General features: G+C 38.8%; 1 protein-coding gene across 1 annotated transcript in view; it reads right to left on the bottom strand.

The window, feature by feature from the left end:
* RGS6 (regulator of G protein signaling 6) overlaps positions 1-27,670 on the bottom strand; it is a 635,612-nt gene that overhangs the window by 588,168 nt on the left and 19,774 nt on the right. Inside the window, exon 2 of the mRNA XM_010588720.3 lies at positions 11,599-11,702. Coding sequence (XP_010587022.1) covers positions 11,599-11,682 — 84 coding nt within the window. The 5' untranslated portion in view covers positions 11,683-11,702. The remainder of the gene's footprint in view (positions 1-11,598; positions 11,703-27,670) is intronic.

The following is a 27,670-nucleotide window of genomic DNA, read 5'->3' as shown; positions in this document are numbered from 1 at the left end:
GTATAAACAATATTTAAACAGTTAATGCTTGAAAATTTTCCAACTGCCAATCAAACCAAAAGAAGTGCTGTGAGCCATAAGTAGCATAAATAAAAAGAAGATCACACCTCATAGTAAAATTGTTAAAAACAAAGTTGAAGTTTTAAACCCGGCCAGAGGAAAAACAGATTATTTTCAAAGAAGCAACAATAAAACTGACATAACTTCCCAAGAGAAACAATGGAAGCCAGGAGACAATGAAATGATATCATCAAAGTGTTAAAAGAACTGACAACCTAGAATTCTATATCTAGGAAAACTGCCTTTTCAAAAACTAAAATAAAATGAAGACATTTTTAGACAAACAAAAACAGAATTTATGTCCACCAGACCTTCACTGATGAAAACATTAAAGGGAGTCTTTAGACAAAAGAAAAATAATCACATATGTCGGCACACATAATATACATAAAATAATAAAGAGCAATGTAAAACATCATTTCTCAGTAAATCTAAATAACTATTATATGTAATGAATAAAACAGAGATGGTATAAAACAAAAAAGTAATGTCTTGTGAGGTTTAAAAAATCTGTCTTAGTTATCTCGTGCTGCTGTAACAGAAATGCTACAAGTGGATGGCTTTAACAAACAGAAATTTATTCTCTCACAGTTTAGGAGGCTAGAAATCTGAATTCAGAGCACCAGCTCCAGGGGAAGGCTTTCTCTCTCTAGTGGCTCTGGGGGATGGTCCTTGTCATCAATCTTCCCCTGGTCTAGGAGCTTCTCAGCACATGAACCCCAGATCCAAAGGACATGATTTGCTCCTGGCTCTTCTTTCTTGGTAACATGAGGTCCCTCTCCTTTCTGCTCACTTCTCTCTTTTATAATTCAAAAGAGATTGACTCAAGATACAACCTAATCCTGTAGACTATGTCCTGCCTCATTAACTAACTGCCTCTAATCCTGCCTCATTAATATCATATAGGTTAGAATTTACAACACATAGGATAATTACATCAGATCACAAAATGGAGGTCAACCACACAATACTTGGAATCATGGCCTAGCCAAGTTGACACACATTTTGGGGGGACACAATTCAATCCATAATGCTGACCATATTGCAGAATGTTTTTAAGGTAATTATTAGGTCTACTGGAACAGAAATCCAGTAATCTAACTGAGATCATTTCAAATATGAATCTTATTCCACTTTAATTATTTAACCAGCTCCCTTCTCGATAAATATTTGATTTATTTCCAATTTCCAGAAATTACTCACCACAGACCCACAAAAAACCAAACCTATTGCCAATGAGTCATTCCAACTCATAGCAACCCTATAGGGTAGAATAGAACTGCCCCATAGGCTTTCCAAGGAGCAGCTGGTGGATTCAAACTGCTAACCTTTTGGTTAGCAGCCAACCAAGCTCTTAAACCACTGCACCATCAGGGCTCCACTTACCACAGAGGTATGAATATTCTTTTCGAGTGGGTATGTGTCTATATCTATATGTATATCTGTATCTTTGCATATTTTTTCTATTTTCTCATTGGTATAAATTTTTAGAATGGGAATGCTGATTGGAAAGTTTTTCATTTTCAGTTCGATTCATATTACCAAACTAACAGATCTTAGGAAAATAATCCTTCTATCCTCCAATGGTTTAAAACATTTATTTTCCATTCGCAGACATCTATTAGCTTTTTATTTCATTTTTCAAAATCCTGCCAATGGGGAATTTACTTGATGGCTATCCAAGCTCTCCACAGTGTAAGGATACTGGAAAGGAGGGTCAATAAGCTAGAGTGATAAGCTGTCTGATGAAACATAAAATCTTAGACTCTTTGAAATGAGGGAAAAAAAATGGAAAGATGAAATAAAGCCTTAAACACACCAAAGACTTTTCAAGTTAGAAAGTTATACTTAAAGAAACACATCATATTAAACCACACTGAGCTATTCCCCACACTAAAAAAAAAAAATACCATTCATCTGTGGACACTGATACCACTGGTCTGGGACCTGCCTGCACCCCCATCTCTTGTTCACCAGGATAATGTGATGAAGAGGTTTTCTTCCAGCAAGTCTCATCCTGGGGGGTAAGGAAAACAGAACAGTTTTTTCCTAAGGCAATAAAAAACCTTCAAAAATTTTAATGAAAGCAATCTTAAAATGCAAATTGAACAATTAAATCCGTTATCCAGAATACTCTCTGAAGTGAGTCCTTGGGAATTTTATTAAAGGTTAAAAAAAAAAGAAAATGAATTCCCTAAATGTTGAAGACAAAAAAGTTTTTGTTTCTAACATTCTGACTTACTGATTTTTAAAGTTTTGCCTGCGTTAACTCTTTCAAGATAATTAGAAAGAAAGCACAGGAGGCTGTGAGGGAATAAACAGATAATAAAATGTGGCTTTTTCATTTTCGGTTGTTAAAGTTCTGGAATGCTAGTACTGAAGGCTCTTTTGAGATGGTCCACACTAGCTATGCCCTTGCTTTACAAATGGTAGAAGTGAATTTAACAAAAAGTAGAAACAACTTATTCGTGGCCAAAAGTGAGTTAGTGGTAGAGTGAGAATAAATACCTAGATATCCCGGTCCAACCATATACTCCTTCCATGACACTCTCAGTGTATCTGCATACAGGGAGAGGACAGGTTATCCCACTTCTAGGGCATTTTTGAAGCCTCTCCATTTTATTTGATTGAAAACTTGGTTGGTTCCAGGAGGCCTTCTGCAAACTCCCAGGTATAGCCTAGTGGAAAGACTGCTCTTCATTCCCCTCGAACTCTCCCTACATCATCTCAGTCACCAAATCCTCTTGATTCTGCCTCCTACACATCTCTTGAACACATCCCCCTCATTTACTGCCACTGATCTGGACCTCATTTTTCTCACCTGAATTCCTATAAAAACTCCAAATTGTACTTCTGCCTACAATCCTCCCATTTCTCTCACACCATGTCTCTACCAAGCCTGTTCTCCACATTGAACATATGACTTCCCTGCTTCAAATCCTTTCAGGGAGAATTTGTCTATGAAGAACAACAGCGTCTCAATGGTCACCCTTTGCTTTTGGGATAATATCTGCATGAGTCAGGGTCTTATTGGTAAACAGGTGCAGGACAATTCAAGGTCCCTATTGACCAAACTCACCCAAAAGGTAGAGGTCACATGATTTATTTCTAAAAGAATCAAGTATAAAGAAGTGACAGGATATAGAGGAACTATAAGGGAACACTCAGGAACTCATGGCTAAAGGAAGTGGTATAATGATCTCTACTTCCTGTTATTCAAGCACTTATGTAATCCCCTCATCTTTAATGTGGGCTGAACCTAATGACTTGCTCCTAACAAAAGGAATGGGTTCTTATGTCCACAAGTAGGTTATAAAAGACTAAGATTCCCATCCCTCTCTCTGTCTGTTCTCACTTGCTTACTCTGATGAAACAAGCTGCCATGTTGTGAACTGCCCTACAGAGAAACACATATAGCAAGAACTAAGGGTGGTCTCTGGCCAACAGCCAGCAAGCAACTGAGGCCATCATTCCAACAGAAACTGAATGCTGCCATCAACTACATAAGTGAGATTGGAAGTGGACCTCTCCATAGTTGAGCCTTCAGATGAGATGACAGCCCCAGCTGAGATCTTGATTGTAGCCTTGCAAAAGATCCTGAGCCAGGAGGCCCACCTAAGCCATACTTGGATTCCTGACCCAAAGAACTGGGGCATAGTATGTGTTGTTTAAGCCACCGAGTTTTAGAGTAATTTGTTATACAGCAATAGATAATACAAATGTACACAAAAAGGCCTAAAGCTCAAAAGAATAAGTAGAAGAAAAGGACCTTGCAAAGAGGGCGCCAAGGGAATAAATATCCTGACTTTTCTCTCTCCTTCCCACCCATCTCCCCCCAAGCTCCCTATTGACCAAACTCGACCAAAAGTCAGAGGTTACAGGAGCCTGTTGATGTAGTCCATACAGCTCAGCCTTCTGCAGCAGAGGACAGCGCGTAGAGGGAGGGTGAGGAGGCATGCAGAGGTGAAAGGATGATACCAGCACAATGTCCAAACTCTTTGGTCTAGCACATAGGATCTTTTATTATCTGGCCCTAATCTACCTATCCAGCTTTTTTTCTCAGCACGGCAGAAACCTAGCTCCACAAAAACAACCACCTGAAGTTTCTAGAACTTGGTATACAAGATCACAGTTCTGTCCCTTTCCAGGTGCTGGACCTTTTTCCTCCAACACTTTTTCTTCCCTTCTCTGCTGGGCTAACACCCATTCACTTTTAAGAATTAAAGCAAGTGTCAACTTCTCTCATGGCTTCTATGATATTATTACATTCTCCCACACCCCTGGTATGGACGAGGTGACCCTTCTACCTACTCCCAAGTCTCTCAGCTTACTTCTACCAACACTGCAAGTATCTAGTTACCGTCTCTCCCCTACTGACCTATGGATTCCTTCAGGGCACAGATCTCATCTTAGCCCTGAATTCCTAACAGGGCCTGGCACACAAATTATACTCAATAAATATTTGCTGATTAAATAGTTTCTAATCATTATTATTTTTTTTTAATCATTATGGTCACTATGAGTCAGAATTGACTCAACGGCACTGGGTTTTTGGGTTGGGAATCATTATCATGCCTTGGTCACCAGGATCTGCAGGTTCTCTGACTCTGAATTGTGCTGGCTTCTACCACTGCCTTCTACGAATCCCCAAACCATTCATTTCTCTAGCTTCTTCCCCAGCCTTGCCTCTTCCAGGCCGGATTTTGGCCTTCTTGATGTGTAACTGAAATAGTGCTACTTCTTTTTCTGGAAGTATGCCTAAACCAACTTCTGTCCAAGACTTCAAGGGCCTTAAGTCACTAGGGAAAGAGCTCAGGGAGTCACAGCAACACAAAGGCTAGACTCAATTTCCAGCAGAAAAGGAGTCAATAAGTAGAAACTAAAAGGTACAGAAAGCCAGCAAGGACAAAGCTATGTAATTTCCCCTTCGACAGAGAAGAATGTTGGCTTTATCCCCTTCGTCTCAAACTTCTAATTCATTCATGACACCATATACAGTGAAACCTATGAGAGCCAGAACTCGATGGGACTGCCTTGATTTTCTGGGTCTTGCAAGTTTTCCACCTTTGACAGGTGCAGTCTTACCACTTTTCTATCACTTGTTTTAGTAGGAAATACCTGAGTTTTCCTTCTCTGACAGGTTTCCTTCTTATACAGGTTCTGGCTTTCACAGGTTTTACTGTATTACTGACGATTTTGTGCGCTGCCTAAATACTGTTCCCACCATCAGTATAAAATACAATTAGTACTGCAAAGTGATAACTGTACTAATGATTTAAATGTTATTAGCAAGCCAAGAAATTTTATAACTGTTGTAACTGTTAACTCTTACATCATACAAGTAACCAATTTAGGTTATCTAGGGCTGTTGAAAATATTTTCAGAAAAGTTTTAAAGACCCTTAAATATGAATATAGCCTCATTACATTGTTTCAATACCACAAAAGTGTATTAACTTCTGAAAGACCAAAAAGTTATAAAACAAAACTTTGAAAATCATTGCAGAGAGCCATTTACACAGTATTCGTCCAATCCCTCCCTTTAAAGAAGAGGAAACAAAGCCTCCCTGGGGTAGGTACATAGGGTTCATTTTCTTTTGCTTCTTTCTACCTGATTTTATTCCTTTAATGTGTATGAGATTTTTCATAACTTGGAAGGAGAAAGGGGAAGAAAAAGAGAGGGAAGAAGACAAACAAGGAATAAAGCCAAAAAAACCGAACCCATTGCCATCGAGTTGATTCCACCTCATAGCAACGCTATAGAACAGAGTAGAACCGCCCCATAGGGCTTCCAAGGAGCATTTTTGGTTAGCAGCCATAGCTCTTAACCACTATGACACCAGGGTTTCCAAACAAGGAATAGAGCCAAGGAAAGGAACTGCCCTATCCAGAGAAACAAAGCAGTAAGTGGAAGAGCTGGAACCAAACACCCAGAGTTTCTAACTCCCCATTTGACATCTTCCATCACACTGTACTACTCCTGGGTCAAGGTGATGCTACAATTTTCTCTGCCTACCCACCATCTAAGAGCCCAGAGTTCTGTCAAATTAAATTGCCTGTTCAGTTGGAAATTTGTCAAGAGACGTTGTTAACACCACTCAGGGAACCAGACAAAATCAGAAAGGAACCTACTCTTACTCGGAAGAATTCCTAGTTATAAAAAAGAGAAAACATTTCAGAAAATCTTTACCCAAGAAACAAGAGCAGCAGTGAATAGAATGAGCCTTTAGCATTACAAATGTGTTAAGTTAACCCAAGCCAAGTGTCTGAGAATAGCAAGTCAAAGGTCTGCCTCATAGCATTCTCATTTATTGAACCAATGGTTGTTGTGCCCCAACAACACAGTAATGGTGGTTTGAGACTGATAACCATGGTGGTAGCATGGGTTCTAGAAAGGACACAGAATAAGGCAGTCAGGCTACCTGGACACAATCATGGCTTTATTGGAAACTTGTTTAGCCATAATAAGTAAGTTACTTAACTTCTCCATACTTAGTTTTATCATCTATGCAATAAGGGTATTGACTAGAAAATATCTAAGATGAAGCTACTAAAATGCCTCAATACTAACATTATGACAAAAGCCTTGCTCTTCTACATGTGAGACCTACAAATAATTATGACATCACAAAACCCCCTGCAAAACTCCAACTTCCCTATTCTTCACAATACCTACTATACCTGGAATTGTGAAAGACAGTAGGTAAGTGCTTTACAAGTTTAGCTGGGCATCAGATTCTTCTGAGAACAATTAAAACTCATATTCCTAGGACCCAGCCCAGACCTACTAAGTGAAAATATCTTGAGGGAAGCGTCCTTTGAGGATCAGTATTTTCTAAAGCATCCCTAGGTGATATGATATACAGCCAGGTTCAGATATCATCACTACTGGGGGCAATTCAATGAACCAGGATCCTTGGGATCCAGAAAGACAGGAGAGGTTAACAGGTCTGGGTGTCTTAATGAATAATTAAGGTTTTCTTTCAAATAGACTTTTAATGTGACCAATACATTTTTCATACACACCTCCAATCCAAAATTTGAATGTGAATAATGAGAAAGTAAATTAGGAAGTCTGCTCAAGTCATAAATAAATCATGCATTGGGAAAGTACAGCTTCTCAATTAATGACATTAAAAAACTGAGAGAGAGAGAATGAAGAGTATTCTGAAAAGTACAGGCTTAAGAAATCCACCCATCAGCACTCATGTTGCAAGAAGATTACTATCCTAAATGGAATTGGAGGTTTGGGGTCATGGTTTCATGGCACATCCAGTTAATTGGCCTAAAGTTTAGCTTTCTGTTCTGCCTCCTAGTTCACTGCATAGTGCCTGGGATCTTTAAAGCTTGCAAGCAGCCCAGTCCCAGACACAACAATTGGTCTCTATTCACCTGCAGCAAGAGAGGAGGAGGAAAGTCAAGAATAGGAGGAGGATACGGAATGTGTGGCTAATTGCCTCCATGAACAACTGCCTCCTTTGCCATAAGGCCAGAAGAACTGGATGGTGCCCAGCTACCATTACTGGACATTTTGATCAAAGATTCCATGGAAAAATACTGATCAAAAGGGGGAAGATGCAGAACAGAATTTCAAATTCTCATGGACTGTAGACTTTTTGAAGCCATAGAGGGTAGATGAACTCCTGAAACTATTGCCTTGAGGTAATCTTTAAACTTAAACCAAGAATATTCCCTGAAGTCATCTTAAAACCAAATAGTTTACCTTAACTAGTAAAAAAGGTTTGCCTTGAGCATTATACCCTTTTAAGAACTATCTTTATGGGGTCAAATTGACAACAGTAACTCAAAAGATACAATAGGAACCTTAGAGGGAAGTGAGTTTATGGTGATGGAGGAGGAATAAGTCAGAAAAGGAGGATGAGAATGGCTGCACAACTCGAAGAATGTAATCAACGTCACTAAACTGTTCATGTAGAATTGGTGTATGTTTTACTGTGTATATTCTCAACAACAACAACAAAATAAATACAATTAAAAAAAAAGTCACTACACCGTTATGAATATAATCATCCCACTTATTACTTGGAAGTTTACCCAAAAGCTCTGTCTCTCTAGATTTGGTTTTTTAAATGTCAGCATCTGAATCAGCACAACACAGTTGAAGCAAAAATTTTCACACTGAAAACATCTAACAACAAACAAGAGAAAGAAAACAAAAATGAGATTGCTATTTGCACAATTTTTTTAAGTGAGTTTTAGTTGTAGACATGTAAGAAAAGGTTAAGTCTTATAGCTACAACCTTGTATAAATCATCATACCAGAGGACTTGCATAGAAAATGATATGAATTGGCCTAGGTTTCAAGATTCAGTCCCTACTGATGTCTTGAGGATAGTGTCCTGCAGTAGGTAACTTCTTGCTTCTAACCACAAGGAAGCCCACAGCTCTGGAAGTAGAGAACTATGTGAATATCCCGTGGTGCAAACACAACCAGGATTTAAGGAAGTCAAGTTAACTTGGTTTAAAATCATTTCAGGTCCTGAGTCCATATTAGGTAATAAGTATACCTTCATTCTAAGAATGAACAGATCCAGTGCCCTTTTATACAACTGATACACAAATCTACCACTTGTCTGTATGTCATATTATGGTGGCTTCCATGCTGCTATGATGCCAAAAGCTATGCCACCAGTATTTCAAATACCAACAGGGTCATCCACAGGTTTCAGCAAAACTTCCAGACTAAAACAGACCAGGCTTTTTTCCTAGGCTAAATTTTAGAAGGAAATCTCCAGGTCTTTTTTGCCAAAAATTAGCCAACGTAAACCGCATGGATTAAAACAGAATATTATCTGATACAGTGCTGGAAGATGAACTCTCCGTGTTGGAAGGCACTCAAAATACACAGGGGCCCCAACAATGGACTCGTGTATACCAATGGTCACGAAGATGGAGCAAGACTGGGCAACGTTTCCTTCTGTTGTAGATGGGGTCACCTTAAGTCGGAGCCAACTTGACAGCAACTAACAACAATATAGCAAACCACACGAACACTTACATACCTCCTACACACGTTTGTTATGGGGAAGCCAGATATATTTCCATTACCCTTAGTCATTTTTCTAAAGAACTACAGCAATGAGCAACCTTATTTCTACATGCAACCAAAAAAGAGTCTCCTGCTCCCACCAAAAAAAATCACATTCTCAAAACCCGTGGGAAGTTTTTTCTTTAAGCGTACTACCAAACATTCCAACAGAAAGGTGTCTGGCTTGCATGACCTTTACGTCTCCTAGTAACCTTTAATAATCCATGGATTTGTGATCTTCTGAATAAGAAAATATTGTTTTCCTGCGTCTTACAAAAGCAACTGACTGTGTGAACTTACTTTGGTCAATTTATTAACAAAACCAGCATTTAAATATTTTATAATTTATTCCCTCTCCAAGTGTCACTATCTCTACAAGACCTAAAGATAAAAGAAAAAGAGAATTCATTAGGGATTCCATGTCACACAGGATGGAACATGCCTTACTCACTTTAGCTAAATGAATCTGCGATAACCCCCTGAGGTAATATCTTTCTTCCCATCCACCTCCCCCTTTCACAGATGAAGAAACTGAGACTTAGAGAAGTTAAATAACTGCCTCGAGATCACACAGCTAGGAAGTAGTAGAATTAGAATTTTAACCCACTTCTGACACCAAGAAGCCCTGGTGGTGCAGTGGTTAAAGCGCTTGGCTGCTAATTGAAATGTCGACATTTTGTACCCACCAGCTGCTCTTTGGGAGAAAGATGTGGCAGTAAAGATTTACAGCCTTGGAAACCCTATGGGGCAGTTCTACTTTGTCCCATAGGATTCTATGAGTCAGAATCGATTCAGTGGCTGTGGGTTTTTGGTTTTTTCTCTCTGACACCAAAGCCTGTGTTCCCACTAGTCTGGTATAGGGTCTCCTAGTTTGAGGTGGGTTAAGAAGGTAATGATGAATAGACATCTTTCTGTTATTCTACAAGCCTCACTAATTGGTTGGTCCCATTACTCTTATTTTTAGCTTATTGCTACAACTTAATAAGCATCTCTCTTAAAAAACAAATTAGAGATGGCTTATTTACACATTTCTTGCAAAACAAAGGATTAAGGAATTTGACACTCAAAGCAAGAATAATTTGAGAATTCTATTTTTACCAAAAAAAACAAAAAGGAAAAAAATCACCATCTTGATCATCCAGGAATATATAGTTCAACACTGCCATAGGATTAACATATATTAAACATAGAGTCTTGCAGAATGCCTAGGACCCAACAGACAACTAAATTATTTAGCGAAATGAACATACAGAAACCCTTTTTCCTCATTAATATGCAATATATTAGGTTATACATTTTAAACTCAGACTATTTAATCCCTGATACCCATCCCTCTCAATTCCAAGAGGCTTGCTAGATTAGCGTTCTCCCTACCTTTCTTAAATGATACATAAAGATCCTGCCTCTAATCTCCAATCTATCCTGATTCTAATTCATTTGGCACACTGGGGCAAGACTCGCTATCCCAAAGAGATATTTAATCATATAACTCCCAACATAACAATTTTGCATGAGCTCTTATTATCTGTAATTTAATACTCTCTAAAATCTGGCTCCGTCCAGCTTCTCTCCCAAAATCTTCCCTGTATTTACTCCTTGTAATTCAGCCCTGGTAGCACAGTAGTTAAAAGCTTGGTTGCTAACCAAAAGGTCAGCAGTTCAAATCCACCAGTCACTCCTTGGAAACCCTATAGGCAGTTCTACTCTGTCCTATAGGGTCGGTATGAGTCAGAATTGACTCAGTGACGATGGGTTTGGTGTTTTGGTTTAATTCATGTGACATCCAAGCTAACTGGTTCTGGCTGCTGTTCACTTTCCCCAGCTCTGTGCCTTTGTTGAATGCATCTCATCAACAAAACATGCTCTTCCTCTCTGATTTTCACATAAAGTAACCCAACGACCCATCCTTTAAAACTGAGGGCAAAGGCCACTCCCCCAGGAGCCTATCTCTGACCTCTCAGGCTAGAAGTAATCACCCTCCTCTGAGCTTATATAGCACTCGACTTGGACCTCTCTTTTTGAAATTAACACTTAGACCCTAGTACAATTATCTGTGTACATCGTATTGCTCCTACCAACTGTAAGCATCTATTACATACATATTTCTCTATCTCCCACAGCATCGAGCCTACATCTTATACCTACTATGATCTTGCAGAACCTTCAATTCATACATTTCACATCTTTATACCAAAGGAAAATAGGTTTCCATCCGTATCACTTATGCAACCTTTGAGTTTAAAGAAAACTAGAAGCATATTTTTCAAGTGGTCAATACAAAGTATGACAATTAAAACCCGAATTCCTTGAATTTCAGAATTGGAGAATCAGATGATATGAGAAGAAAACAATATTTATCATCATCAGCCAAGGCAGTGTTGGCAGAAAACATTTTTCCAGCCATCAGCCATCAGCCATCAGTCAGCCCCACACAGAACACAGACAGAGACACACGGAGCACTGCACACAGAGTTTAAACGGACACCTTACTTTGCGGTAGACAATCATATTTGGAGAACTCTCTTCCGGGTCAGCAATCCCCACTGCTCTTTGATCCCCGGATCCCTGAGCCATTCTGAATATCTTCGCTCACCCTGGAAGAATAAATGAACAGACAACTAAGTCATGAAGAAATTATATAAAGAAAGCTTTGAAATGCAAAACGCTAAGTTACTTGGACATAAAAATGAAACATGATATAATTTCTTATTTTTCCTCATTAATTTAAGAATTTTTTGTTTGTTTTTGTTAGGGGATGATTGTGGTTTTTTTATCCACACATTCTTCGAATCCCAAAGCAACATGTTTATTTTCAGCCCAGAACCATGTGCCCTAGGGGCGAATATAAGTCAGCCTTCAATAATCTCCTGAAGACAGATGAAGCCAACCATTATGATTTCCATTTTTTTTAATTAAGCTCATTTTCTCATTAATTTTATGCATTAAAATATGAATATTTTAATTTGGCCTTCTTAAAAGTCTGAAAAGAGAAGAGTGATACAATGAAAAAGATAGCGAATTTCTGAGCCAAGGAGCAAGTTCAATTCTTGATGTGGCGCTATACTTGCTGTGTGACCTTCAGCAAGGTAAATAGCTTGCTGAGTTTCCTTGTCAATTTCCTTAAAAAAAAAAAAGGAATGCTGAACATAGGCTACATGCCCAGAACCATGTCAAGGCACCTTCCTCTCATCAGGAATTCCATCAAGTAGCTCACAGGTAAGAGTCAGATAAGCTGAGTGTTAAGAGTATCGCATAAAGCCATAGAAGTCCTATACAAATGTTATCACTAATCTAAGAGTCTGCCTGGGTTATTTGCACAAAATTCATAGGCTTTTCATCAAAGAAACCTTTACAAATCCATACTTGACAGAAAAGGCCATTTCAATTTGAAATAAAAAAAATGCAGGAAACTTTTAATAATAAAATAGCTTGGTAGCAAAGGTCATTCCATAAAAACAAATTTGAGTGGAAGATGGGGTGCAAGACAGGAATTTGTAATTTATGCTAAGAATTTAATTGCCCAAAAGATCTCATTTAATAATGCTGCTTGTTTCCTTCATCATTTATGAATGAGAATGTATTTCAAAAGTTAGATTCCATAAAAAGGTAAAGAGCATCATTCTATTATCTCTACCCATTGTAATATCAGTATTTCCATGGATATAGTACTACATGGAAGCCCTGATGACTATTCTTTCTAATCAGTGACTTTTTTTTAAGTTAAATCAACAATGCACTGTTTCATTTGTTTAAACAACTACTTATTTGCCTCCTCCCTTCATGAGAGAACATAAAAAACAAAAATTGATTCCATTTATATGTGCTCCTTTATCTACATTTTTTTTTTATCTACGTAACACAGCCTTTTGAGTTTCTATTGCTTTATTTTAAAATGAACACTTGTACTTCAATAAGTATATTCTCTTCCACCTAGAAAACTATGTTACAACAGAAAGGTTGGGAATGACCTAGAAACAGGCATGGCAGCCCTCCCTCTCCCCAGCCAGCCCCCTCCCACCAACAGAAGCATTTTTCTGTGTTAAAACAGGCTGCTATTCCAGAGCCTGGAATTTAGATGCTAAGTGAATGCAGATAGTCTCCGTGCTAGGAATTTTTTTGAGTCTAGGATGCAGTAGAAAAGCTTCTATTTTTGGTTCCTCTATCAACTCGTTTTAAAGTTCAGACAAGTCCTTTAACTTTTGTGTGTCGAGGATCATTTATAAAATAGTGATATAGCCACTTGTCTATATGTCAACAGATGTTAGAGAGAAATGGATGTGAAATCTACATAGGTAAGGATGTTCTAATTAAATGCATTAACTGTAAAACAAGGGTTCCTGAAATTAAAGGACTATATTTTCATTCATTACAATATGGATTAAAATATTTCTTTTATGTGAAAGCAGTATAGAAATGAATAGGAGTATTTTAAATTTAGAGACAGAGGAAAGCACAACCTTCTTTTTATTTATATACACTATATTTGGAGCATTGGTGGTGTAGTGGTTAAGAGGTCAACTGCTAACCAGGAGGTTGGCAGTTCAAATCCACCAGCTTCTCCTTGGAAACCCTATGGGGCAGTTCTACTATTTCCTACAGAGTCGCTATGAGTCAAATTGACTCAATGGCAATGTATGGGTTTTTTAATGTGTATATACACATAATAAATTAATTAAGGGGATTTTATTTCAATATTTGAAGAATGGTAAAGTTTTTGAAGACATCTGTTGCTGTTGTTAGGTGCCACTGAGTAGGTTCCAACTCACAGCAACCCTGTGTACAACAGAATGAAACACTGCCTGGTCCTGCACCATCCTCACATCATTGTTCTGCTTGAGCCCATTGTTGTAGCCACTGTGTCAATCCATCTCACTGAGAGTCTTCCTCTTTTTCGCCAACCCTCTAACTTTACCAAGCATGATGTCCTTCTCCAGGGTCTGGTCCCTCCTGATAACATGTCTGAAGTATGTGAGACAAAGTCTTGCCATCCTTGCTTCTAGGGAGCATTCAGACTATACCTCTTCTAAGACAGATTTGTTCTTCTGGCAGTCCATGGTATATTCAACATTCTTTGCCAACACCATAATTCAAAGGCATCAATTCTTCTTCAGTCTTCCTTATTCATTGTCCAGCTTTTGCATGCATATGAGGCATTGAAAACACCAAGGCTTGGGTCAGGCGTACCTTAGTCTTTAAAGTGACATCTTTTTTTTTTTTTTTAACACTTTAACGACGTCTTTTGGGACAGATTTACCCAGTGCGATGCATCGCTTGATTTCTTGACTGCTGCTTCCACGGGTGTTTATTGTGGGTCCAAGTAAAATGAAATCCTTGACAGCTTCAATCTTTTCTCTGTTTATTGTGATGTTGTTTATTGGTCTAGTTGTGAGGATTTTTGTTTTCTCTATGTTGAGGTGTAATCCATACAGAAGGCTGCAGTCTTTGCTCTTTATCAGTAAGTAATTCAAGTCCTCTTCACTTTCGGCAAGCAAAGTTGTGTCATCTGCATATCGCAGGTTGTTAACGAGTCTTGCTCCAATCCTGATGCCACGTTCTTCAGACAGTCCAGCTTCTCAGATTATTTGCTCAGCATACAGACTGAATAAGTATGGTGAAAGGATACAACCCTGACGCACACCCTTCCTGAATTTAAACCAGGCAGTATCCCTTGTTCTGTTTGATTGACTGTCTCTTAGTTTACGTACAGATTCTGCAGGAGCACAATTAAGTGTTCCGGAGTTTCCTTTCTTTGCAATGTTATCCATAATCTGTTATGATCTACACAGTCAAATGCCTTTGCATAGTCAATAAAACATAGGTAAACATCCTTCTAGTATTCTCTGCTTTCAGCCAAGAGCCATCTGACATCAGTAATGATATCCTTCACTCACGTCCTCTTCTTAAATTTCTGGCAGTTTCCTCTCGATGTATTGCTGCAACGATTTTTGAATGATCTTTAGCAAAATTTTACTTGTGTGTGATATTAATGATATTCAATAGTTTCCACATTCTGTTGGATCACCTTTCTTTGGAATGGGCACAAATATAGATCTCTTCCAGTTGATTGGTCAGGTAGCTATCTTCTGAATTTCTTGACATAGGCAAGTGAGCTCTTCCAGCATTGCATCCATACGTTGAAACGTCTCAACTGGTATTCTGTCAGTTCCTAAGCCTTGTTTTTAGTCATTCCCTTCAACGCAGATTGAATTTCTTCCTTCAGTACCATTGGTTCTTGATCATATGCTACCTCCTGAAATGGTTGACTGTCGAATTCTTTTTGGTACAATGACTCTGTTTATTCCTTCCATCTTCTTTTGATGCTTCTTGCATTGTTTAATATTTCTCCCGTAGAACCCTGCAACTTGAGGCTTAAATTTGTCCTTCTGTTCTTTCAGCTTGAGAAATGTCAAGGGTGTTCTTCCGTTTTGGTTTTCTAACTCCAGGTCTTTCCATGTTTCATTACAATACTTTACTTTGTCTTCTTGAGCCGCCCTTTGAAATCTTCTGTTCTGCTCTTACACTTCATAAATTTCTTCCTTATGCTTTAGCTACTCTATGTTCACAAGCAAGTTTCAGAGTCTCTTCTGACATCCATTTCGGTCCTTTCTTTTTTCCTGTCTTTTTAATGACCTCTTGCTTAATGCCCTAGTCTCATCTCTCACTCCCCAACATATGCAGCCCACACTGTAGCCAAGCTTGACATTGTCTCCTAGGAAAGCTGACTTGGTTACTCCCTCCCTTCCCCTCATCTGTGATGTCTGACTCTCTCCTCTGTGGCCATGAGCATCCTGTGTGGATCCCTGTTATCTCATTTTCCACACTCGTCTGTCTTCCATGTAATCTCTTTAAGATCAGATCATTTTTTTTTTTTTTCTCGTGGGTGTCTAGCACAGTGGTGAGCCACTTCTGGGGTTTCAGATTTTCATGTCTGTGTATATGCCATTTCCTAAGCTGGAATGACCTCTTTAAAGCCCTTATTATTATTTAAAAAAAAATAAAATTTTTGATGGCACATGTTTTCAGAATTGAAATGCATACTTACTAATTGAGTGTGTTTAAACTTTTGGTTGGTAATATGGATTTGGATTTTGAGAAATATGATCTGGTAATACACACTGCCAGTAAAGTGAGTGGCACTCTGGCACCACTGATCTGTGGGAAGACAATATACCAATAAGAACTAAATAGAGAATTAATTGCAGGTGTGTTTCCATTAGGTTACAGGGGAACCTCTGGTTTTCCAAATATGACACAGAAAAACCAAAACAAACTCATCAGGGCTCCCTGACTATCACATATAAAAGCCATAATTATTCTTACTAGCCTTATGTCACAGAAATAAAAGAAAAAAAGGCAGAAGATTACAAAATTAACACATCCAGGAAGCATCATCTAACAGAATGCTCAACCTACCCAATGAGGCTTCAACTCCAGTCTGCTGGGCTTCACACATTTCAGAAGGGTCCCACCTTGATGCTAAATGCATTAGAGCCGGAATAACGTACTACCTACAAGATCCAGAGGCATAAAAACTGGCTAGTATACCATTAAACCAAAAGTAACTAAAGAGTTACCTTCCCCCAGTCTGCTATTCATCCTTCTACTCCAATCTCAGTTGTCATTCCTACTCTGGGCCACCACCATTGATCACCCACACATCACAATGTTCTGCTTTTGTGGACACGTCTGTCACCCCTACTGGACTCTGAGCATTTTAAGGAGAACACCTGTGTCTTATTTATCTTTATATCCCCAGGGTCTAGCATGGAACTTTGTGAAAGCAGGTTTTCAGTATATTTATTCAAAGAATAAATGTTACATGGAACCTAGTGGTGGGTAGTGGTGATAAGGGAATTGCTTCATGGGGAAGGATGCTGAATCAGATGAAGGGATGTTCTACCACAGCAGTTCTGTGATTTTTTAAGAAGTTGGTATGAATAGAGGAGATGGGCTAGGATATAACTAAGGATGATGTTAGTGAGGTAACATGGAACACTCTGGAGAGTTTTTTTGTTTTGTTTTTTTCTTTCTTTTGCTTAAAACAACATAAATTTATTGTCTTACAGTTCTGGAGGTCAGAAGTCTGAAGTGAGTCTTGTTATTGCTGTTAGGTGCCAACAGATCAGCTCCGATTCATGGTGACCCCATGTATAACAGAAGAAAATGTTGCCGGGCCTGTGTCATCTTTATGGTCTTTCATATGTTAGAGGCCACTTCCCTGATATTGTGAAAGATGAGACGATATCTATCCAAGATGCTCATCGAACTCCACATAAGGAAGATGTTAAAAGAAAGTCACCAAGACATATTGTAATCAAACTTGCCAAAACCAAAGATAAAGAGAGAATTATAAGAGCAGCAAGGGATAAAAGAAAAGTCACCTACAAAGGAGAGCCACTAAGAATAAACTTGGACTATTCAGCAGAAACTATGCAGGCAAGAAGGCAATGGGATGACATATTTAAAAAGTGGAAGGAAAAAAATTGCCTGCCAAGAATCATATACCCAGCAAAACTGTCTCTTAAATATGAAGGTGAAATTAAGACATTCCCAGATAAACACAAGTCTAGAGAATTCATAAAAACCAAACCAAAACTACAAGAAATACTAAAAGCAATTCTTTGGTTAGAAAGACAAGGAAATCCAAAAAACACAAAGCAAGATTATATATATATATATATAAAAAGCTCAAAACAGGGTAACAGCAATGTTATTATATAAAAGAAGACAACGTCAGAATAATAAACAGGGACTAAGAAATGTAATCATACACTTTCCGTATGGAGAGGAAGATATGGCGATACAAAGAAATAAAAGTTAGGTTTAAATTTAGAAAAATAGGGGTAAATAATAAGGTAACCACAAAGGAGACAAACTATCCTACTCATCAAAATAAAATACAAGAAAAAAATAGAGACTCAGCAGAAACAAAATCAACAACAAATATGAGGAAAGGACAATATATAAAGATAATCTACTCAGCACACAACATTAAGTGGGAAAAAGAAACTCTCAACAACACACACAAAAAAGACATCAAAAGGATAGCACTAAATTCATACCTATCCATAATTACCCTGAATGTAAATGGAGTAAATGCACCAATAAAGAGACAGAGAGTGGCAGAATGGATTAAAAAACAAGATCCATCTATATGCGGCCTACAAGAGACACACCTTAGACTTAGAGACACAAACAAACTAAAACTCAAAGGATGGAAAAAAATATATCAAGCAAACAATAGTCAAAAAAGAGCAGCAGGGGCAATATTAATTTCTGACAAAATAGACTTTAAAGTTAAATCCATTAGAAAGGATAAGGAAGGACACTATATAATGATTAAAGGGACAACACGCCAAGAAGATATAACAATATTAAATATTTATGCACCCAATGACAAGGCTGCAAGATATATAAAACAAACTCTTTCAGCATTGAAAAGTAAGATAGACAGCTCCACACTAATAGTATGAGACTTCAACACACCACTTTCGGTGAAGGACAGGACATCCAGTAAGAAGCTCAATAAAGACACAGAAGATATAAATGCCATAATCAACCAACTAGACCTCATAGACGTATACAGAACACTCCACCCAACAGTAGCCAAGTATACTTTCTTTTCTAGTGCACATGGAACATTCTCTAGAATAGATCACATATGAGGTCATAATGCAAGCCTTAGCAGAATCCAAAACATTGAAATATTACAAAGCATCTTCTCTGACCATAAGGCCATAAAAGGGGAAATCAATAACAGGAAAAGCAGGTAAAAGAAATCAAACACTTGGAAACTGAACAACACTCTGCTCAGAAAAGACTGGACTATAGAAGACATTAAGGATGGAATAAAGAAATTCAGAGAAACCAATGAGAATGAAAACACTTCCTATCAGAACCTTTGGGACACAGCAAAAGCAGTGCTCAGAGGCCACTTTATATCAATAAATGCGCACATTCAAAAAGAAGAAAGGGCCAAAATCAAAGAATTATCCCTACAACTTGAACAAATACAAAGAGAGCAACAAAAGAAACCACAGGCACCAGAAGAAAACAAATAATAAAAATTAGAGCTGAACTAAATGAAATAGAAAACAGAAAAACAATTTAAAGAATTAACAAGACCAAAAGCTGGTTTTTGGAAAAAATTAACAAAATTGATAAACCACTGGCCAAACTGACATAATAAAAATAGGAGAGGAAGCAAATAACCTGAATAAGAAATGAGAGGGGTGATATTACAACAGACCCAACTGAAATTAAAAGAATCATATCAGATTACTATGAAAAATTGTACTCTAACAAATTTGACAACCTAGAAGAAATGGATGAATTCCTAGAAACACACTACCTACCTAAACTAACACAAACAGAAGTAGAACAACTAAATAGACCCGTAACAAAAGAAGAGATTGAAAAGGTAATCTAAAAACTCACAACAAAAAAAACCCCTCGTCCGGACAGCTTCACTGCAGAGTTCTACCAAACTTTCAGAGAAGAGTTAACACCACTACTACTAAAGGTATTTCAGACCATAGAAAACGACGAAATACTACCAAACTCATTCTGTGAAGCCAGCATATCACTGATACCAAAACCAGGTAAAGACACTTCAAGAAAAGAAAATTATAGACCTATATCCCTTATGAATGTAGAAGCAAAAAGCCTCAACAAAATTCTAGCCAACAGAATTCAACAATATATCAAAAAAATAATTCACCGTGACCAAGTGGGATTCATACCAGGTATGCAGGGATGGTTCAACATTGGAAAAACCATTAATGTAATCCACCACATAAATAAAACAAAAGAATCACGTGATTTTATCAATTGATGCAGGAAAGGCATTTGACAAAGTTCAACACCCATTCATCATAAAAACTCTCAGCAAAATAGGAATAGAAGGAAAATTCCTCAACATAATAAATGGCCTCTATACAAAGCCAAAAAAATTTATACAAAGCCACTGGGGTTATACAAAGCCAACAGCCAACATCACCCTAAATGGAGAGAGTCTGAAAGCATTTCCATTGAGATCAGGAACCAGATAAGGATGCCCTTTATCACCGCTCTTATTCAACATCGTGTTGGAGGTCCTAACCAGAACAATTAAGCTAGATAAAGAAATACAGGGCATCCAGATTGGCAAGGAAGAAGTCAAAGTATCTCTATTTGCAGATGACATGATCTTATACACAGAAAACCCTAAGGAAGCCTCCAGAAAACTACTGAAACTAATAGAAGAGTTCAGCAGAGTATCGGGATACAAGACAAACATACAAAAATCAGTTGGAGTCCTCTACACCAACAAAAAGAAAACTACAGTACACTTCTGCAAGAAACCAAAAGAGACTTACATAAGTGGAAAAACGTACCTTGCTCATGGATAGGAAGACTTAACTTTATAAAAATGTCTATTCTGCCAAAAGCAATCTATACATTTAATGGAATTCCGATCCAAATCCCAAGGACGCTCTCTAATGAGATGGAGAAACAAATCACTAACTTCGTATGTTAGAGGCCATTGTTGTAAATTCTGTGTTAATACATTCACTGAGGGTTTCCCTCATTTTCATTGGCCTTCTACTTTACCAGAATTGACTCAATGGCAACTAACAACAACAACTACTACTTTACCAAACATAATACCTTTTCTAGTGATTGGTCTCTCCTGATGACATGCCCAAAGTAAGCAAGATGAACTTTTTCCATCCTTGCTTCTAAGATGAGGAAAGTTAAGTACAAAGACTATAGATTAACTTACCCAAAGTCTACACAATTAATAATTACTTGATTACTGAGATAGAAAAGAATTTTTTAACTGTGAGGAAGGTAACTGGCATGAACAAGGCTATAAATATGTAACAACTTTAACATAAAAACATGTCAGAAGATTAAAAAAAAAAAAAGGCTTTCAGGAGCACATTTGTCAAAAGATGCTTCCCAGAGACACTTCCGCTGATCCATAGCCTCACCACGCAAGCAACAGGAAAGCAATGATCTTTACAGCTAGAGACGCCTCCCCGCCCACCCATCCAAACTAGCCAACTCCCCATTCTGCCACTGTTCCCACTATAATTTCTCATGGTGCCTTTTTGAATTCACACAACTCTGTTTACTTCTCTATCAAGATTTCCTCTACTAGAAAGTCAGTTCTTATGACAGCGACTTTGTCAGCGGGGTTTGCCCCTCTTTCCCTAGCACCTAGAACAAGGCCTGGCAAATATTTTTGAATGAATGACAGAACTGATATGATTCCACCAAGATGCAGTATATTTCTTCTAGAACATTCATCTGGAGGACCAAAAACCCATTGCCATAGAGTCAATTCCGACTCAAGTAAGTCAGTAAAACTGCTCAATAAAGAAGGCTCTTTATCAACAAAGATTCATGAAAATCGTGCCCAGGGTTGATATTGGCTAGATCAGAGTTCAGGTATCCAATTCTGGAATCCATGAGCAATTTAGGAAAGAAGGAATATGTTGAGAGAGTGATAAGTATAGTGAGGGGGAGCCCATGAATAACAGAACGATTGAGCAGCTAGGACTCAAACTCTACTAGAAAATCTTTTGAAAATCAGGAGTGTGCCTGTAATTTTCTCCAAACTTACCTCCCAAAACATGTACATTTACAGCAAATACCAGTGGTGATAATGGCCTCTCTGGGTAAGCAATACCTAGGTATGACAGATAACAGTGCTGAGCAGAGCAGGAAGAAGGACCTCGCTGATACGGGAAAGGAAGAGCTTTGAAGTCAGACCAGGAACCCTAACCCAGCTTGGACCACACTAAGACTACCAGGTGGCCTTTGGCAGATGACATCTCCATCCTAAGCTTCTGGCTCTTTACCTGGAAAATGAGAACCTCTACTTTGTGATATACCTACTCCTCACTTTTCAACTATCTTGTTATCCGATATTTCACATTTATGACAATAGTAAAAATATCTACTAGCCCACTATTTTGCACATTAACAACATACATCTTGCAGTAACCCCTTCATAACCAGTGGGACATACAGAGCCCACCGACACTTTCTGCCTTTCAGGTCCAGAGGGCATATGCGACAGACTTAATATTTTGTGATCTGATTTTACATTCTCATTTTTGCATAATGCCAATTTTCTCATAATGACCCAGTCTTTGGAACCTAATCATGCCAATAAGTGAGGAATGGGTGTACTGCTTTTGAAGTGAGAATGAAATAAATCATGTTAATTCTTTAGCAGAGAATGTAGAAACTGGCTAGCAGTCTTGTTCTAGGCCAACATTTCTCATGTGACATCTGCAGGCCACATGCTTCAGAATCAATGGAGAAGGACCCCCTCCCAACTCAGATATTCTGTCTCAGTTCACCTGGCACAGAGTCAGCATCAGTTTAACAAGCTCCTCAGGTGATCCTGAGGCACAGCAAAGAAGAGGACCATACAATTACACTGAAAAACCAGTTACCATTGAGGTGATTCCTAACTCATGCTGATCCCATATACGTCAGAGTAGAACTGTACTCTGTTAGGGTTTTCATGGCTGTGACATTTTAAATGCAGTTCACCAGGCCTTTCTTCTAAGGTGTCTGTGGGTGGGTTTGAACTGCCAGCGTTTCTGTTAGTAGCCAAGTGTTTAATTGTTTATACCACCCAGAGACTCCATAATTACACTAATGCCACTAAAATCCTTGTCACATGCAGCTAAAAGCCTTAAACCTCAGGCCTGCCACTCTTAATGGCCAGCCCTGAAAACCTTTTCCCTATACAGGGAATATCAGGCAGGAGAGGTAATCAAGCCTTGACTGTAATACAGTCTGAGTATTTATTTAGGCTGTCAAATAAGAATTTCTCTTGACGTTATTTTCTCTCCATCTTACATCAAATTCACATTGTTTGCCTCAGCCCATTAAAACCCAATGGATTCTTATTCTGACATCAGCAATGTTAAGCACTTCAGAAAAAAATTTTACAGGATGTGTGCTAGCTCAGTAGTACATGCTTGTTTATACAGCTCTAATCTGACTGAGTGGGCAGGAACCTCAAGGGGAAAGAAGGAAGAACAACAGCTCTAAAGAACAAATAACTCTTTCTGTTATAGCAGAGTCTGCCAACTTGACATTTCCTATATGCTCAAAGTTCAAATGACAGATTGAGTGTCTGTATTCAGGTAATGCACCAAAGATCTTAAAGCAAGGCGATAGCACTCAACCCCTAAGGGACAATTCTTGTGGCAATGCCAAGTACCCATTATTTTACAGGAATATAATATGTGATCATTTCATCCTTCAGTTAGAAATCAACAGTTCCCAAAAGCTGGCCCATGAATCTGAACCAGGCTAGCAGCCTCAGAAACACTCAGGAGATATTCTAAAGATACATATTCCTGTGTTCCCATGCTCCAGAAATCCCAATCCGGTAGACCTAGGGTGGAAACCCTGGCGACGAAGTGGTTAAGAGCTACAGCTGCTAATCAAAAGGTCGGCAGTTCGAATCTACCAGGCACTCCTTGGAAACCCTATGGGGCAGTTCTACTCTGTCCTATGGGGTCGCTGTGAGTCAAAATCAATGCCACGGCAATGAGTTTAATCTGCCAACTTTTAGGTTAGCGGTCAAGCGCGAACCTTTTGCAACATCCAGGGGGCTTAACTACAAGTGGATATTATTATTCCCACTTAAAAAAAAAATAGTTGCTGTCAAGTCAACTCTAACTAATGGCGACCTCATGTGTGTCGAAGTAGAACTGTGCTCCACAGGCTTTTCAATGGCTGATTTTTCTGGAATTAGATTGCCAGGCCTTTCTTCTAAGGCATCTCTGAGTGGACCTGACCTACCCTTTTGCTCCACCTGAGCATGGTAACCACTTGTATCACCCAAGGACTCCATTCCCACTCTAAATAGAGAAAATTGGGACTCAAGAACAGATAATGTGCCCAAAGTATCTCAATTTGTAAGCCAAGAAACCAGGATTCCAATCCAGGACCAACTTCAATGCCCACAGTCTTTCCATCATGTCAATCTTGGTCTCCTGTGAAACTACCTGTATAAAGTCTAGCCCAGGTAGGACCTCAACTAATTTGTGTTTCCTTCATTCTACTCCTAGTGTATCAGTGAAGTCAACATCCTCATATCAATCCCCACCTTAAGACATATAAAATGCAATCTTCTTTAAGTTGCCACAACTGCCTGACAGCCTAAACAAACTCGTCTACCAAAGCTGCTTATAAAGGAAAATATTTTGCAATCCTTAGTTTAAACAAAGCTCCTAAAATTTAAACTGGGAGGGAGAAGTGGAAAGTTCCCCCATATAACCTGATGTGCTTGGCCACTGGAGTCTGTATGAGCCAGTGACTGCTTCACAATTCTGTTACTCAATCATTGCTTAAAGTCCAGGTCTGCCCAGGTATCCTCTCTTACCAGGACTCTGAACTCCACACTGCTCTAACACCCCCAGATCCCATCAACTCCCCACCTACATTTCCCACCCTTTGAATTCTTCTTGTGGAAACAGTGGGCCCACTATGTCCTTCTACCACCTCTCTTAACTTTTACCTCTGTGACCTTAAGGGAAACTTGGCTTCCCCCAGTGACAGTCCCCCTCACCCCGCACAGCCCAACTGTCCTTACTCCATGTATCTCAAGACCAGGAACTAAGGTAGGCAGCCTCCTGGCTCTCTACTGAATCTTCAAATGATTTCCCTCCCTTCTTCCCACACAAATCCCTGTTCCTGTGACACTTAACACTATCAGGCTATGCCACTTTCTTCCCGTCCTCACTGCTGTTTTCCACCTTCCTTCTGCTTATGCCTTTTCAGTTCCTGAAGTACTTGACCTCAAGATCTCAGAGGTTTTCTTCTCCATCCTTCACTTCTTCATCAATGTTGGTGACTTTAACTTCAGAGTCAAAGACCTATTTGAAAGCTGGTCTCTAAGTCCCTTTATTTCGTCACCTCCACTCCTCCTCAGCCACCCTCCCAAATGGTTATCCCCTGAACTTTGTCATCACCAGCAACTGTACCACCTCAAATCCCGATACAAACACCTCCATGCTGTCCACTTTCCTTCCTCCATCTCACTTAGTCTACATTCAGTGCAAACATTCTCCAAACTCATGTAGGCATTTAATCCATTGAACTCACAACTTTTTTACTAATCATTTACTCTTCACTTAGCTTTCATAGTCTTCATTCACTGGCTTAAATTCCATGCTCCTTCATTATTATTACTCCCTGGAAAACACCCTCAATCTCTCACCTGCCGCTTTCTATGTCATAATGTTCTAGCAAAACCAAACATTAGTGGAACTCAAATATCCACCACCTCCAAGCAGATGAAACATTCTGGGGTGAGAAAGAACCACAGACATACTTAAAATTCATGACCACAAACTTTAAATGAGTGGCCAACACTGTCCAACAAACCTAAAATGTTTTCCTACCCAAGTTTACTTTCTCCCTTTCTAAATTGGCTATTTTATATCTTCTCCTTGCTCAAACTTTACACATCATCTCTCGATTTTCAGTTGTGGTCTCACACTGAAACTACATTGAAGAAATGGAAGTCAGCAGAGGGCAAGTCCCTCATCTTTAGACACTCACACTAGGGCCACACCATGTTCTCTATCTTCTGTCTTATCACAATAAAGGCAGTGTTGCTGTGCTTTCTAAGAGGAAGTTCCTCTAGCTTTTTTCTAGATCACATTATCTCTTACCTCCTAGAAGACTTTATTCCTTCAACCAGCACTTACTGTTTTTGTGTCCACAATCTCTCCCTCTCTTCAAGACCATGCCCAATATCTCTGTCTCTTCTAGATCACAGAAACATCCTCCCCATTCTCCCATTTTTAAGAAACCATGCTCTGGCTCCACATCTCCCACTAGCTAGGCTCCATTTCTCATTGCCATTTCACAGTAAAACTGGAACCATAAACTGGTAGAAACACTTAAAAGGTTAATTCTGACAAATTGCTGGATGCTGATGGTAGACGAGAGTAAGACTGAGAAATCCCTGAGGTTACAGTCTTAGGGTGGCCTATACATTTTCATGGGCCTTACCTCCAGGAACCCCACCAGTTTCTCCCTGTGAAGATTGGAGAAAAACCCCCCCATGTCTCTGGTAGGGAAAAGGGAAGATTAAGCATTATGCCCAGAGTCTTCTTCATAATGAAGGTCTCATCTTCAGAGGAAACTTTTACAGAGCCTTATCGCAGCTGAGGAAACCCTGGTGGCATAGTGGTTAGGAGCTACAGCTGCTAACCAAAAGATTGGCAGTTCAAATCCACCAGAATCTCCTTGGAAACCATATGGGGCAGCTCTATTCTGTCCCATAGGGTTGCTATGAGTAGGAATCAGCTAGACGGCAATGAGTTTGGTTTGATTTTTATCTCAGTCCCTTCCAGCCTTCGATCTCATTAAGCAGGGGAAAACACAGTTACAATGGGTCAGGGCTTCGAGAAAATAGATTGAGAACACCGCAACCAGGGAAGGGAGTAGGAGGTAGAGGGAAAAAAAGCTATAAGACTGGAGAAATATTTGTGAAGTTCAAAATCCCAAGACACAGGCCCACTAAAAGGTAGAGATTTAATCATCACAGGCCTTACCACCACATCAACAGGGCTCCAGTAAAATAGCAGTGGATTGCAGCTGAAAGAGCTATAAGACGTAGACTTTCTCTAAGGAGGAACACTTACGGAAGCCCAAAGACAACAGGGGAAATAAAAGGAAGGACTCTAGAGGAATTTAAGCTTCCATACCTAACAAACATTAAACACAGCCCAACTCCTAGCCATATTAACATAAAACCTCACACTAAAAGCCTATTTACCTCAGCTCTTATTGCATGATAGAGCATGTCTGGCTTTAAACAAAATTACCAGGCATGTGAAATGGCAAGAAAAAAACACAGTCTGAAGAGACAAAACAATCATAAGAATCAGACTAAGATATGATACAGATGCTGGAATTATCAGACAGGAAACTTAAAATTACTATGATTAATATGTTATAGATTCTAATGAAAAGTAGAAAACATGTAAGAATAGATGGTAATGAGAGCGGAGAGATGGAAACTAAGAAAGAATCAATAGGAAATGTTAGAAATCAAAAACACCATAACAGAAATGAAGAATGCCTTTAATAGGCTTATCATTAGACTTGAAATGGCAAAGAGTCAGTGAGCTCGAAGACAGGTCAATAGAAACTTCCCAAACTCAAATGCAAAGAAAGAATAAAAAACAACAAAGGGCATATATGAACTGTGGAATAATATCAAAAGGTGTAACATATGTGTAATTGGAATACCAGAAGGAGATGAAAGAGAGAATGGAGTAAAAGAAATATTTGAGGTAATGATAGCCGAGAACTTTCCAAAATTAATGACAGACATCAAATCACAGATCTAGGAAGCTCACAGAACACCAGTAAAGACAAATACCAAAAAACTACATCCAGGTATATCATATTCAAAATGCAGAAAATCAAAGACAAAGAGAAAAATCTTGAGAGAAGGCATACAAAAAAACAAATACCTAACATGTAGAGGAACAGGAGCCCTGGTGGCACAGTGGTTAAAAGCTATGGC

This window comes from Loxodonta africana, chromosome 10 (genome assembly GCF_030014295.1).
Source record: "Loxodonta africana isolate mLoxAfr1 chromosome 10, mLoxAfr1.hap2, whole genome shotgun sequence".
Classification (NCBI taxonomy): Eukaryota; Metazoa; Chordata; class Mammalia; order Proboscidea; family Elephantidae; genus Loxodonta; species Loxodonta africana.
Note: the sequence above shows the minus strand (reverse complement) of the source record. Positions and strands in the feature narration are given on the sequence as shown.